Raw genomic sequence first — 15,744 nt, forward strand, 5'->3', positions numbered from 1 at the left:
AAAAAACCTCTCAGTCAACGCTGCCACAGTCACCGAGCTTCTCTCAGTCAATACACTTCCTCTACGCAAACAACAGAGCACCCACAGTCTTCACGCGCAACCACTGCTTTTCACGGCAACAGGCAATGTCGTCCACCACACTCACTGGATCCTTCACATAGCAAGGCTGAGAGATTCAGTCTCCATGCACTTCTCTTCAACGATCAACCACAAGCCGTCTCAGCTGGCTTCTTCATGTGGCAAAACTAGGGCGATCTCCCCCTTCTACAGGCAACCTCCTCAAAAGAAAAAAATGCAGCAATTCACCATTTTCCACACATGTGGACTTGAAAAAAATGCAGCAACTCAGATCGTTGCAGCTCTTAAACCAGGCATATGCGATTAGGTGAAGAGATACATCTGATTCCTATGATGATCGTCGTAGAGGTACAACACAATTGTGCGACGAAGCGGAAAATAAAATCCGTGTGAAGGAATGAACAATGTCGTCGCAATTACCCTTCAACTTCTCCGCAACTCGTCACACCTACTCTTCAACATTCTAGCGATGATGTATTGTCCCTCAACTCAGCTTACAGGCTTATAGGTCACTCTTTCCTGCAGCTCCGATACCATGTCAACAGTTGCATATAGAAGACATGAATTTAACAAACAACACAGGAGGAGCTCACAGGTGCCGATTACCAGGACCCCCTACAAGAAAATGCACCCGCTTAGGCTTCATATTAAACTCCAATAGTAAATAGATACATTTTGTTAGGGATAGTAAAACAGATCCCTAAATAATAGGAACTGAATCTCTAAGAAGAAACTTAATCATAATTAAGTAACAATATCCACCTAATCTCCATTAATTCTTACATATTTTACAATAAGTTTTCTGAAAACTATATTTTAAGGAGGAAAAAAATTAAAATTATCATTATTTCTTTTCGATATCTTTTATACTTCATTGTAGAATATAACTTTATTCCCTATTATAACCAAACATTTTCTCTTACCAAAACTATAAACTTATAACTTCCATTTACCTTATATTTAACTATGAAAATAATGTTTGTCAAATATTTGAGATAACAAAAGTAAATATAAGTGTTTCGTTTGAATTCATACGTCCTCGTCTCTAATCCAATAAAATATCCTAAATTTAATAAAGAAATAGGAACCTGCCCAAACGAAATTGATAGTCACGAAATGAAACGTGTGTCATTAGCGAGTAGCAACTTAATTCATAGTCGACGAAATGAAACGTGTATCATTAGCAAGTTAAGGGTGGAAATTATCCTTGCGAAAATATAGTCCACATAACCAGTCTGACGTGCAGAAACTTCCTAACAAGTGCAAATTGTTTTATGGCGTTCATTCACGACACCAGTAATAGTCAAGGAAAGCTGCCCCGTCATCGTTTCACTGCCCTCAGTTTTCTAAAACTACTATAAATAAATGAAACTATCCAATAGTTTGAAAAAAAATCAAATATATCAACCATAGACCTTGGATAAGCTTTACCACAAATATCAATTATCCGAAGTGCCTAGCAAACAAATGCTTTTGAAGACAAGGGAGATTAATTGAATTCCATTTGGTAGCAACAAAGTTGCTTAGAGAGAAGATAAATGTTCCCACCCATAAAGAGAATTTGATATGTCTATATTATACGCATTTAGGTCCTCTCGAATTTGTATAATTTGATTGGAAACTAGTATTGCATTCATTCAAGGGTTTGCAATCAACCAGAGAGAAGGTTGTTGTTTTGAAGACATGAATTTGTTGAGAAAACTGTTTATTTTAATATGCAAAAAACTGTTTTGAACACCATATCCATGTTGACATCATGATAATCATTTGGAAGGGAAATGCTATTCGACTTCAAAGAAATCAATAGGCTGCGAAATTCCATGTGTGGCTGCAAAATTCAATTTTTTCTGCTGCCAATTGAGGATAAGCAATGCATTTGATAAACCCTCTAATCTTATACGAATGTGCATTGAAATAATAGTATAACAAAGATATATAATAGCTCTCAGATAAGTCACCATGGGCTAATACTCGTTCCAAGAGTATCGCAGGTTCGTATCATAGGCTAAATGCTTTACTTATAATGATGCAGAATATGGGAACAGACTGAAAAATCCATACATTCCAGAAACCAGACTCAGCGAAGGAATTTACATGGGAAGTTTTTGGAAAATGGAAAAGGTAGAAAAGACTTGGACTTACCTAGCTATAGCCACTAATACCTTCTCCAACATTTCTACTACATTTTCATGAATATCAACCTATGGAAAGGATTAAATCTTGAAAAACACTACCTGTCCCTACTCCCACACAAGAGACATAAGAACACACAACTTAGGTTCAATTGGGGCAGATAACTTTTAAGAGTTGAATTAGTTGGTCAAGCGATTCAATTCCAATCAGTGATTCTGAAATCTATAATCCCAGTTAAGTTCAACCTGCAATCAGTTTTAAGAATATTTCATGATTTTAGAAATTTCCAATTGCAAGAATATTTTAGAATCAGACAAAGAGAAGTGCATAAAAGAATGATTTCGCTTGTCAAACAATTGAATTTCAATCCATATTTCAGAAATGTACAATTAAATTAAGTTCAATGTAGAATTAATAGAGTTAAGTTCAATCTGAAATATGATTAAGTTTGAAACTGGTAGGTGGGCACATTTAGTACGTTTGGACATACCTCTAATATAGTATAACTCTAGCGAAGAAATTATAAAATTATAGGTCTTGAACAAAAGTTAGAGGGATTTTTAACAGCTGTGGATCAAAATATCTTAACAGGTGCTTAAGATTTTGTCTTCAAAAAATGTTAATACAAAATCTCCTTATTGCGTCAGTTAAGCGAGCTCTCTGACAAACCACATGGCTTCGATAACAAGTCCTCAACATTAAAGTTCAAATCCTGCACTATCCTTGCTGGAAGGAAAACTGTCGAGCAAGATCTAGTGAGAAAACAAGAATCACATTCTTTAATACCTGCCATGAAGGCTCAAGAATTACTTTCTTTAATAATTGCCATTAAAGCAAGACCGAGAGCTTCTGACCGTCTGACGCGAGATGTTGGGGTTGGAGAGTTGACAACGTAACCATTATCCTTCCTCGGCTGCAGAAAAACAACGATGCTTCCAGATTCCTGTGCGAGTCTATTGGAACAAAAAAATATAGCCCATTCCAAAACCACTAACAATATATTGACTAGCAGGACATGCTGACTACATGCGACTAACTGGTTTAGCATTCCCGCATCTATTTTTCCCTTGCTGGGCCTGTATTTCTTGTAGTCTTCCTTGTATCGTCGTCGATTGTTTTGCCTGTGGCTACCGATGATTCTAAGAAAACGAAAAACCAGTCAACTGTTAGCTCAATGCTTCTTCCTACAATTCTTGGACATTGTTCAAAGAATAAATTAGAAAAGAAAAGAATGAATAGGTGTAAAAAGATAAAAAGAACTTGGTGAGCAAGAATTTTGCATTCTCCGACCCTTGAATGAGGGTTCTAAGGCCTCTGCTGGCCGTGGTGCGAAGCATTGTAAGCGGAATCGAAGCCGGAAAAGGCTGATCCATCAATCTGAAAGTCCAAAACATTTTGACTACAATGAAATTGATCTTCCCCTCTAGGCGCTACGGTGAAGCCCTTCATCGGTGGCTTATACCTGGTTTGCAGCCATATGGAATAATTCCCATTCATCTTCACCGGCAGCGTTGCTCGACGGTCTTGAGCCCTCCGTAGGTGAGAAACTACTCTCCCAAATCCACAACTTAATGTAGAATAAGATGACCTTGACATTTCATATTGAAACAAAGTCCAACAAAAAAAAACCAAACATCTTTTAAACACATTCCAGGATTTCATAAAATCGAAAGCAAGAAAAACTAAAACCATGAACATACCTTCTCAAAAGCAAGAAAAACTAAAACCATGAACATTCCTTCTCATTATTGTTATGGAAAATAACTCGTTGCTTTGAAGAAGCCTAGCTCATGGAAACGTCCACATTAACACCTACTAACAGCTTTCATCATCACCCAGCAGAGCATAAGCAACCCACTCCGCCAATTCGGAAATCTTCTCCGTCCGTTTCACTTAGCCCCTGAAAACCGACAGAGCCCAAACCCCATTCGGAGTGAATACGACCATGGTCAAAGCCGAAATTCTTTGGGAGAGGCGTGGCTTCGTTATGAGAAAATTAGATGATAAGAAGAACTCACCGTCGACCAAGTTCGGGGGCACAACAAAACCCCTTTTCACACGCCATTAAACTGCTGACGTTGGCCAACTACGTGGTCAGTCCGCACTTCACATGTCATTAAACTGCAGGCTTCATCCAACCATGTTGTCCTTTCCATGCAAGGCACAATTCCACGCGTCAATTTTTTATTTGGAACAAAGCCTAAAATTGACATCTGTATTCGCTGGGATGAACAGTGTCTACCCAGCCAACTCCATATAGGAACACCTTCCGTGTAATTAAACAACATAGTGGTTACACATGAGTTAAGTGATTTGTTAACATTTGTGCAGCGCCTGATCTATGACCAGTGTATGGTTCCGTAATAGAGTGATTACACGATTTAATTCATTTGTTAACATTTGTACACTGCACGATCCATGACCCGTCTATGAATCCGCACTACGATTCACGTTTGCAAAATGTAAACAATAGAGTGGCTACACATGAGTTAAGTGATTTGTTAACATTTGTGCAGTGCCCAATCTATGACCAGTGTATGGATGCCTAATAGAGTGATTACACATGATTTAATTCATTTGTTAACATTTGTGCACCGCACTATCCATGACCCGTCTATGGATCTGTACTACCATTTGCATTTACAAAATGTAAATCCATTATCTTATGCTAATGTCAATCATGATTAAAATCCAATCCATTGCCATGGATATGCACAAACTAATCACTAATATACACAATGTCTTTGCATATGTGTGAGAGCTTGGATATGGCCATTCGACCATATCTGTGACGCCCCCAATCCTGCGGTAGTCTTTGAACCACTCTTAGCGGGGTTTGGCACCATCAAACACTTTCTTTTCACCAATACTTATGTTCATGGACTACGCCTAACCACTTACTCCTACTTAGTTTGTGTTTCGCAACCAAGTATTATTATGTTATCCTTTATACCAATGAACACCCATACACATTCATTATCAACAACAATTATAAATGAAGAACACAATTGCACAGTATAAAGGAGGGGCAACTCCCTGAACAATGAGTCTGCCCGAACAGTATATTATACAATCTTTTACAACAGTTACAAAGCTTTACAAGTATACTTGGAAACCCCAAGTTTCATACTTAGCCAAATTTACAATCTTCGGCAAACTCGGTTGCCCAGCTCGTCGGCTCCTCTGCACAGTCGCCGCACGACTCACCAACCCTCCATTCACCTCGTCGCACGATCGTGTTATTTGCCCAACTTGGTCACGCCTCCAAGTCGCCACACACGGACACCTCCACCCGAGACACACCTTTGTCCACAATCTCAACACTTCACCAAGTCACTGTGCACACTTGCACAATGAGTAGGCGCTCGCCCGAGTCACCTAAGAACCCATGCCAAGTCGTCGCACAAACCGGGCGACACACACTCGTGCATGCCTCAACCAACCGTTGGGCGCTCCTGCCCGTGCCCTTCACCCAACACCAAGACAAATGACTTGCTATCGTGCGGCCTTACCCAAGAACGATGCATCTCCAACCTGCGCCTATCTCCTTTGCTGCCACGCACTTCGACCTGCGTCTATCTTATTTGAGCGAAGATGTTGTGCGTTGAGAGCTTGTCCAAATGAGCTCCATCATATGCCAATATACACCAACCGTAGGGCGAGGTTGTGGCTTGCCTGGCCGACCTCCCCACGCCCACACTTCATCGCAAAGCCATTAACTTCATGTCGACCTTTGTCTTCGAGTGTGGTCGGACTTAACATCTTTCAAGCCATGTCTCCACACATATATACTCCAGCTCGCCCTCCCTTATGCACATTATCACTCTATCGCATATCCAAGTCGAGCTCGCACCTATGTCGGAACGCTGTTCGTTCATCTCCAACCACGCGCCCTCTCTAACCAGTCGTGGTCGCACCTCGGTGGAACTGTAGGTCCTTACATCCTCCTCCACCTGAAATCGTTGTCGTCCTCAACAACATACCATCCTGGTAGCCATCCACCAAGATCAACATCAATATCTGTCTCATCCTCGGTCCATGATGTCAACTCCTCCACATACTGCAAACATCCCTGCAACATTTGTAGAACTCCATCTCCATGATGTGTCATCCTCATCTTGTGAACTGTCCTCCTCGTCTACCTGATGCCAACATCTCTCTGTGCACTTCCGAACCCCATGTATGAACTAGTTGGGTAGCTAATCCAACTATCATGCTCAAGGCATGAGAGTGAACATCCTTATACCTTCATCAGTATATCTCGGATTCTGCCACATCCCAGACTCACCAAGAATTTCACCCATGCTCAGGTCCATGGAAACTCCATCCCATCTGCAACATGTCAAGATGCTTGATGCCAATCCATCCCTACACCATATGCCATACTTGCTCAACCTATTTTAAGGACTCACTGCCATGAGCAGCTAACAATGAGCCCCATCTTCCTTGTCATCTAAGAAGATGTGGACGGGGTAGAGCCTGAAGGCTCACCCTCACTAATCATCTCAATCCATCTTTCAGGATCTTCTATCTCCATCCTCTATAGATAAGTTACCCGATCCTCCTCTCAGACATTCGGCCTCACATATGCCTCATCATCATCATCATCATCCTCAACCACTTCTAGCCTTCTTGACAAATCCAAGATACTATCTGAAAGTGTCCTGATGAGAAATGACTGCTCGGTAAGCTTTGTCTCAACTGTAGACAACCGCTTACTCATATCTTCCATCCGCTTCTCATCCTCCATTTGCATCACTGCCAACTTACAATCAAGCATTGTCACTCCAATGGTTGGTACACCAATGAGTACATCTTCCCTTCCATCGTAAATGTACAACTTCCTCAAATGTGGAACAACCATAGCATCAAACTGTTTCATGAATTCCATTCCTAGCACAGCCTCATAGTCATCAATCTGCACTATAGTGAAGTCGACCTTCCCTGTCCACTCACCAAGTGTCGTGTCTACCTTTTCAGCTACACCAAGAAAATTATCAGGAGAAGAATTGACTGTCTTCATCTGTGCCTTCACCGGTACAAATTTCAGCCCAATTCTTCTCGTAGTATCTTCACCCATGAAGCTGTGAGAGGCCCCACTATCCACCATAGTGACTATATCACCACTCCCAATATTCATCCGAACATACTCCAAACTGTTCCTCTTAGGATCCCTCTGAGAGACCACCTCTATAGCAGTAGCTGCACCAAGTATCTGCATCATCCCCATAGAAGCTTCTTCATTCTTCGCATTAGATTGTGCAATCATAGCCACTTTCACTCTAGAGGGAAAATTCTTCACCATATGTGGTCCAGCACATATCCAACACTTCAAGGCCTTCTTCGTCTTCAAATTATTATCCGATTTCGAAGCATCATCCTTCTTCTTCTCTTTCAGCTTATCGGACTTCTTATTCCTATCATCAGAAGTCTCATCGTAATGCTCCACCAACCTGTCCACAACAGCAAAAGCTTCCTCAAGTGTTCTAATCCTCTGCCTCTTCACTTCATTACATGCCCAAGGCTTCAATCCAATAATGAAATTGAACACCTTGTCCCTCTCCGCCATGTCAGGAAGTTCCAGAACCACACTTGCAAACTCCCGCTGATATGTCTGTAGGTTCCCGGTCTGCTTTATGAACTTAATTTTCATCCTTGCTTCCCACGTTTCATCCTGAGGACTGAAATGGGTCTGCAAATCTTTCTTCATCTCATCCCACGAAGTAAAGTCACCAGTACTACCGTTGGCAATCTGATCCATCCTCCTTCGCCACTACATATTAGCATCCTTTGTCAAGAACTGAGCAGCTACCTTGACCTTCGTCTCATCATCAGATAGACCCAATCGTTCCAAGTACTGCTCCATGTCCCATAGAAAGTTGCCAAGAGTCTTTGCACTCCTTGTACCATCGTAAGATTCCAGTTCCTTGACTTTCACATGAGGCACTCCTCCACCTGAGTTATACCTCACGACCTTCTTCAACACCGCGATCTCATCTCTGGCTTTGTCAAGAGATTTTCGCAAGCCCACGATCTCTGCAAGACCTTGGTCTCTTACCTCTTCAACCTCCTTGACCCTTACTTCAAGTTGTGTACACATAAGATCAGTGTACTCGTGTTGAGTCCGGAGTTCCTTGAGCTCTTCCCTTATCCTCGAATTGGCCTCTTGCTCCTGATCGAACAAATCCACCTTCTTAGTCCAGAAAGCTTCCAAGTCCTCCACCTTCTCCAACGCTTTTTCCATAAGTGACATAGTAGCATCCTTCACACTGTGACTAGACCCAGCCCGAGATTCAGCTGTGATTACTAACAGCTTCCTTCTTCTTTGCGATCTAGTTTCCACCATCCAATAGCTTCACCAAGATGCCTGCAACCTGAACCAACTCTTGTTCCACTTGTATGTGAAACAACTTCCTTCACCTGCAAGTACCTGCTTCACTGTCACCAACTGTCAAGCTTCTTCAACCCTGAATCAGCTTCAATATCTTCACTTCATCACGAGCAACCCTGCTCTGATACCACCTGTCATGCCCCCAAGCCGACGGTAGTCTTTCAACCGCTCTTAGCAAGGTGCGGCACCACCGAACACTTTCTTTTCACCAATACTTATGTTCGTGGACTACGCCTAATCACTTACTCCTACTTAGTTTGTGTTTCACAACCAAGTATTATTATGTTATCCTTTATACCAATGAACACCCATACACATTCATTATCAACAACAATTATAAATGAAGAACACAATTGCATAGTATAAAGAGAGGTGAAACTCCCTGAACAATGAGTTTGCCCGAACAGTATATTATACAATATTTTACAACAGTTACAAAGCTTTACAAGTATACTTGGAAACCCCAAGTTTCATACTTAGCCAAATTTACAATCTTCGGCAAACTCGATTGCCCAGCTCGTCGACGCCTCTGCATGGTCGTCGCACCACTCACCAACCCTTCATTCACCTCATCGCACGATCGTGTTGTTTTCCCAACTTGGGTGCGCCTCCAAGTTGCAACATGTAGACGCCTCCACCCAAGACACACCTTTGTCCACAATCTCAACACTTCACCAAGTCACCGTGTACACTTGCACGATAGGTGGGCACTCACCCGAATCACCCAAGAACCCGTGCCAAGTTGTCGTACAAACCGGGCGACACACACCCGTGGACACCTCAACCAACCGTCGAGCGCTCCTGCCCGTGCCCTTCACCCAACACCAAGACAAACGACTTGCTACCGGGCGGCCTTCCCCAAGAACGGGCACATCTCCAACCTGCACCTATCTCCTTTGCTGCCACACACTTCGATCTGCGTCTATCTTATTTGAACGAAGATGTTGTGCATTGAGAGCTTGTCCAAATGAGCTCCATCATATGCCAATATATACCAACCGTAGGGCGAGATTGTGGCTTGCCTGGCCAATCTCCCCACACACACACTTCATCGCAAAAGCCATTAACTTCATGTCGGCCTTTGTCTCCAAGTGTGGTCAGCCTTAACATCTTTCAAGCCATGTCTCCACGCATATATACTCCAGCTCGCCCTCCCTTATGTGCATTATAACTCTATCGCATATCCAAGTCGAGCTTGCACCTATGCCGGAATGTTGTTCGTTCATCTCCAACCACGCACCCTCTCTAATCAGTCGCAGTCACACCTCAGCGGAACTGCAAGTCCTTACAATATCTGTAAGGACTTGTGGTCCTTGGCACACCCACCGGGTGAAGTACGATGGTTGTTGGTGAGCGAACAGCTTGAAACAAAGGAAAAGTGTGAGCTCGGCCTAACATGCGAAGGAGTCATGTATAATGCGAGCACAAGAAGGAGAGCGACATGTTTATGCGATGGATGAGCGTGGGTAATCCATCTATGAAGCCAACAATGGAGAAGTCATGTTGCAAGCATTGGTCGATGCGCCGACCAGCCACAAATATGGATGGACACGTTGGTTTGAAGTTAAACAACGGTCGGCTAGGAGGTGGCACGACCACTCCATGAAGTGTATATATTGTATGTGAATTCGAGCTCATTTGGCAACATCTATCATTGCTCAACACACTCAAGAAAAGGAGAAAGGCGAAGTACTAAGGTGTAGGCGCAGCAAAGGAAGGTGAGGCGCAGTTTTATGTGCCCAGCCTTTGGCGAGGCCACACGAAGATGAAACGCACATGCTTAAAGTCTTGGGTAAGAGCGCGAGTAGGTATGCACGGGTAAGGCCTGGGTGCCCCGTTGTATAAGGCGTGCACGGGTGAAGGCGAGGGCGCCCGGTTGTGCGAGGGCGCAAAGGTGAAGGCATGGATGCCCGGTTGTGTGCGGTTGTCCGGTTGGGTGGTTGTGCATGAGTTCTTGGGTAGCTCGGGTGAGCGCCCACCGATCGTGCAAAGGCAAATGCGGAAGGTGTGCATGGTGGAAATGATGAAGTGTTGAGATTGTGAACAGAAGTGTGACTCGTACGGAGGCACCTGTGTGTGGCAACCTGATTACAACGAGGCACGCCCAAGTTGGGCAAACAATACGAACGTGCGACGAGGTGAACGACAGGTTGGTGAGTCGTGCGGCGACCGTGCAGAGGCGCCGACAAGCTGGGCAACCGAGTTTGCTGAAGGTTGTAAAATTGGCTAAGTATGAAACTTGGAGTTTCCAGGTATACTTGTAAAGCTTTGTAAAATCGAAGACTGTATAATATATTGATTCACGCAAACTCATATTGTAGGGAGTTGCCCCTCCCTTTATACTATTGTGCATTTCTCTTATATAATGTTGTTTATGTGAATTTTATGGGCTTTCACTTGTATAAAGGAAACATTAATAATACTTGGTTGTGAAACACAAACTAAGTAGGATAAGTGGTTAGGCGTAGTCTACAGTCGTAAGTATTGGTGAAAAGAAAACGATTGGTAGTGCTGCACCTCGCTATAAGCAGTTGAAAGATTACTGCAGGCTTGGGGGCGTGACAGTTGGTATCAGAGGTGATTCAGGTGAAGTTCAGACAAAGGAAGTTGATTCTACAAAAGCCGAAGACTTGAAAGGAAGTTCAAGTTTTGCAGGTGACAGGTGGAAACAAGAGCTGGTTTGGTCTTGCAGGGAGAACCTAGTGAATGGTGAAACAGGTTTAGCAAAGGTGAAGCTTTGTGCTTGGGCCAAGCTGAATGACAAGGCATGGTAGGTTTGGAAGGATGTGAAGGGAAGCTCTTGCTTACCTTATACAGGTTGAAGAGGATGAAAGAAGAGAACCCCCAGATTCGAGATAAGCTTGAAGTCTTGGAAAAGAATGTTGAAGATGAACTTCTTCAACTTGGTTCGACAGTGGAGCAAGATGAAGTTGTAGATTGTGCTAACAAGGAAGAGGAAGCCGTAATGATTGAGGATGTTGCAGATGTGACAAGGATGGAGGATGAACTTGAGGTTGATCAGGTGGGACTAGGATCGTGCAGTTTGCAGACATCGATGGATGAGGATACTCATATGGAGGAGCCTCATGATGATGATGATGTAAGTACCGTTGATACTTGTGTTTCATTTGAGCATTTAGTAGATGGACCATATGCAAGGAAGGGAAAAATCAGTTTGCCGATGCCAGGGAGGATCATACCATGGATGACTATGATGAGACCTTGTATGGAGAAGCAAGGATTGTTGATTGTTGCAGAACTTGTTGAAGTTGTTTGTGACCTTATGATAGAAGGTGCAAAGGTCTGTGACAAGGGAGGAACATGATGATCATTGCGGAGGATTGGGTCATGCTTTAGCCACATAGAGAATTGGCTAAGTGCTCAGCATGAATCATGGATAGATTATTGGAAGGCACACACTTGAGTTGCTTGGGTGAACTTCTCATGGCGGAGACCAAGAGCAAGTCTTGGTGGAACCTTTAGTGGGGGAGATACGATGGAAGGGACTCATGATGATGATGATATGGTTGGGTGACCGAGTTCACTAGACCGAAGATTGCAGACTTGGATGAGGATGACCAATTGTTGTGATGGGTCTACTTGGTTGAACTACATGGGCAACTTAGTCATGGACATCAGGTTGGAGACATGGAACATGGCAGTCTTATGTAGGGACATTAAGCAGGAGCACTTGAAAAGGTGTCATTTATGGGCATCCAATGAGGAGTGCCAAGGCAAGAGTGTTGTGCAGGTGGATTTGCTGGTGTGAGATGGAGACTTATTATTTATGAGCCAATGGAGAGGTTGTGCACTTATGTACAACAAGGCCATGGACTTGGATAGAGTTGTGAGCAGCCTATGGAGCATTCCTACTACATGGAGAGCTGAGGCATCTTGTAGAGACCTTTGGGTCGAGACTTGTATGCCTGCTGAGATGTTGGTTGGAGAGGACTCATGGAGCTAATGATGACATGAGGTTGTGACTTTAAGGGACCTCATATATGGTGGACTTGGAGGATCTGATGCATTGAGGAGCTGAGGTCAGAGACTTTGATGCAGAATGGGATGCATACTTCCAAGTACATGTATGGGTATGGCTTGGAAGAGTGACTTGATGTGGAGGATCGATACGAGACACTTTGGAGTGATGGGGTTGTGACGATGATGATGCCTTGTTAACAACACTTGGGCATGGGTTAAGCCAAGACTTGACCACTTTTGGCATGGGAGTTGGTTGATCTATGATCATGGGCAACACATGGATAGATGAGACAGGTGTATACTTGTTTCTATGGCATACTTGAGGGATGGCACGTAGCAGATATGATGGAGGTTGCTTCATGGACCTAGATGTGGCACATCAAGAGTCGGAGTTTGATGAGATGGTCTCTTCATATTGAGGAGGCACACAGATGAATGATGATGTTGGGATAGATGTGGCTGATTTCATGCAGCACATTAGTACCAGACATCATGGAAAACATGTTGCAGATGAGATGAGGACTACTTCATTGACCTGAGCATGGCTTACACTTGTATGGAGATGGATTCTTGATCGTGTTGAGGATGTGATGAGATTTTCTGAGAAACAACTGATGGTGGCATGAGGATGTGCATTCTCATGGTTTGAGCGTGACAGTTGCATTAGCTACCCAACTAGTTCAAACATGAGGGCTAGCATGTACAGAGATGTGTTAGCACTATGTTGGAGTATCATGGTAGAAGTTCACATGAGGATGAAACATGATAAGGTCTACACGAGAGGTTGCAAAAGCATGTAGCTTGAGATGGAGGGACCAGCCTTCCATGATGGGGAGCAGCATGGGGAGATTGCGATAGGATGGTCGATGGTCATGGATTGAGATGATTTCCAATGTATGACATACTGATGGGGTGTGTACCTTGGTATGGTGATCCATGTGACAGATGGTTGCCGGGGCGAGACATGATGGAGATGGTAGTTATACATATGTTGCAGGGATGGTTGCAGTATGTGGGGGAGTTGACATCATGGGTGAGACAGTTATCGATGATCTTGGTGGATGGCTACTAGGACGATATGTTGTCAAGGACGACAACGACTTTAGGTGGAGGAGGATGTAAGGACTTGCGGTCCTTGGCACACCCACCGGGTGAAGTGAAACTGCTGTTGGTGAACGAACAACTTGAAACAAAGGAAAAGTGGGAGCTCGGCCTAACGTGCGAAGGAGTCATGTATAATGCAAGCACAAGAAGGAGAGTAGCATGTTTATACAATGGATGAGCATGGGCAATCCATCTATGAAGCCGACGATGGAGAAGTCATGTTGAGAGCGTTGGTTGATGGGCTGACCAGCCACAAATATGGATAGACGCGTTTGTTTGAAGTTAAACAAAGGTCGGCCAGGAGGTGGCATGACCAATCCATGAAGTGTATATATTGTATGCGAATTCGAACTCATTTGGCATCATCGATCATTGCTCAACACACTCAAGAAAAGGAGAAGTTCGAAGTACTAAGGTGTAGGCGCAGCAAAGGAAGGTGAGGCGCAGTTTTATGCACCTAGCCTTGGGTGAGGTCACACGGAGGTGAAATGCACAGGCTTAAAGTCTTGGGTAAGAGTGCGAGTAGGCATGCATGGGTAAGGCATGGGCGCCCGGTTGTGCAAGGCGTGCACGAGTGAAGGCAAGGGCGCCCGGTTGTGTGAAGGCGCACGGGTGAAGGCGTGAATGCCCGGTTGTGTGCGATTGTGCGGTTGGGTGGTTGTGCACGAGTTCTTTGGCAACTCGGGTGAGCGCCCGCCCATCATGCAAAGGCAAACGCGGAAGGTATGCATGACGGAAATGATGAAGTGTTGAGATTGTGAACGGAGGTGTGACTCGTGCGGAGGCGCCTGTGTGTGGCAACTTGGTTATGACGAGGCGCGCCCAAGTTGCGCAAACAACACGATCATGTGAGGAGGTGAACGAAGGGTTGGTGAGTTGTGTAGTGACCATGCAGAGGTGCCTACGAGCTGGGCAACCAAGTTTGCTGAAGGTTGTAAAATTGGCTAAGTATGAAACTTGGAGTTTCGAGGTATACTTGTAAAGCTTTTTAAAATTGAAGATTGTATAATATATTAATTCGGGCAGACTCATATTACAGGGAGTTTCCCCTCCCTTTATACTATTGTGCATTTCTCTTATATAATGCTGTTTATGTGAATGTTATGGGCTTTCAATTGTATAAAGGAAACATTAATAATACTTGGTTGCAAAACAAAAACTAAGTAGGATAAATGGTTAGGCGTAGTCTACAATCATAAGTATTCGTGAAAAGAAAACGACTGGTAGTGCTGCACCTCGCTATAAGCAGTTGAAAGATTACCACAGGTGTAGGGGCGTGACAATATCCATGCTTCGACCTTTCCTATTAGTATTAAGAAAAACGTACTACGCTCTTAGAGTTATTTTCAAGAAGGAATATGAGGTCTATTATGTCAGGGTGATGAATAACTTGAAAGAAGCATGGGGGCCGGCATGTACAGAGACGTGTTAGCACTATGTTGGAGTATCATGGTAGCAGTTCACATGAGGACGACACATGATGAGGTCTACACGAGAGGTTGCAGGAAGCATGTAGCTTGAGATGGAGCGACCAGCCTTCCAAGATAGGGAGCAGCATGGGGAGATTGTGACAGGATGGTCGATGGTCATGGATTGAGATGATTTCTGATGTATGACATACCGATGGGGTGTCTACCTTGGTATGGTGATCTTGGTGACAGATGGTTGCCGGGAAGAGACATTATGGAGATGGTAGTTCTACATATGTTGCAGGGATGGTTGCAGTATGTGGGTGAGTTGACATCATGTGTGAGACAGATATCGATGATCTTGGTGGATGGCTACTAGGACAATATGTTGTCGAGGACGACAACGACTTCAGGTGGAGGAGGACGTAAGGACCTGCGGTCCTTGGCACGCCCACCGGGTGAAGTGCGACAACAGTTGGTGAGCGAACAACTTGAAACAAAGGAAAAGTGGGAGCTCGGCCTAACGTGTGAAGGAGTCATGTATAATGTGAGCACAAGGAGAGCGACATGTTTATACGATGGATGAGCGTGGGCAATCCATCTATGAAGCCGACGATGGAGAAGTCATGTTGAGGGCATTGGTCGATG

General features: G+C 43.9%; 1 protein-coding gene across 1 annotated transcript; it reads right to left on the reverse strand.

The window, feature by feature from the left end:
* Positions 1-2,898: 2,898 nt before the first annotated feature.
* Positions 2,899-4,164, reverse strand: LOC149165981 (uncharacterized). Its single transcript, XM_089431251.1, has 3 exons — positions 3,912-4,164; positions 3,502-3,799; positions 2,899-3,350 (listed from the first exon to the last, which is right to left on the reverse strand). Exons 2-3 carry the CDS (start codon positions 3,603-3,605, stop codon positions 3,011-3,013), a joined length of 444 nt encoding a protein of 147 aa, XP_089287377.1. The 5' UTR covers positions 3,606-3,799; positions 3,912-4,164; the 3' UTR covers positions 2,899-3,010.
* Between the last annotated feature and the right edge of the window lie 11,580 nt (positions 4,165-15,744).

The sequence above is a fragment of the Pinus tabuliformis genome, chromosome 5_1, assembly GCF_031772625.1.
Source record: "Pinus tabuliformis cultivar Carrire ecotype Pingquan chromosome 5_1, CPIR1, whole genome shotgun sequence".
NCBI classification, from domain to species: Eukaryota; Viridiplantae; Streptophyta; class Pinopsida; order Pinales; family Pinaceae; genus Pinus; species Pinus tabuliformis.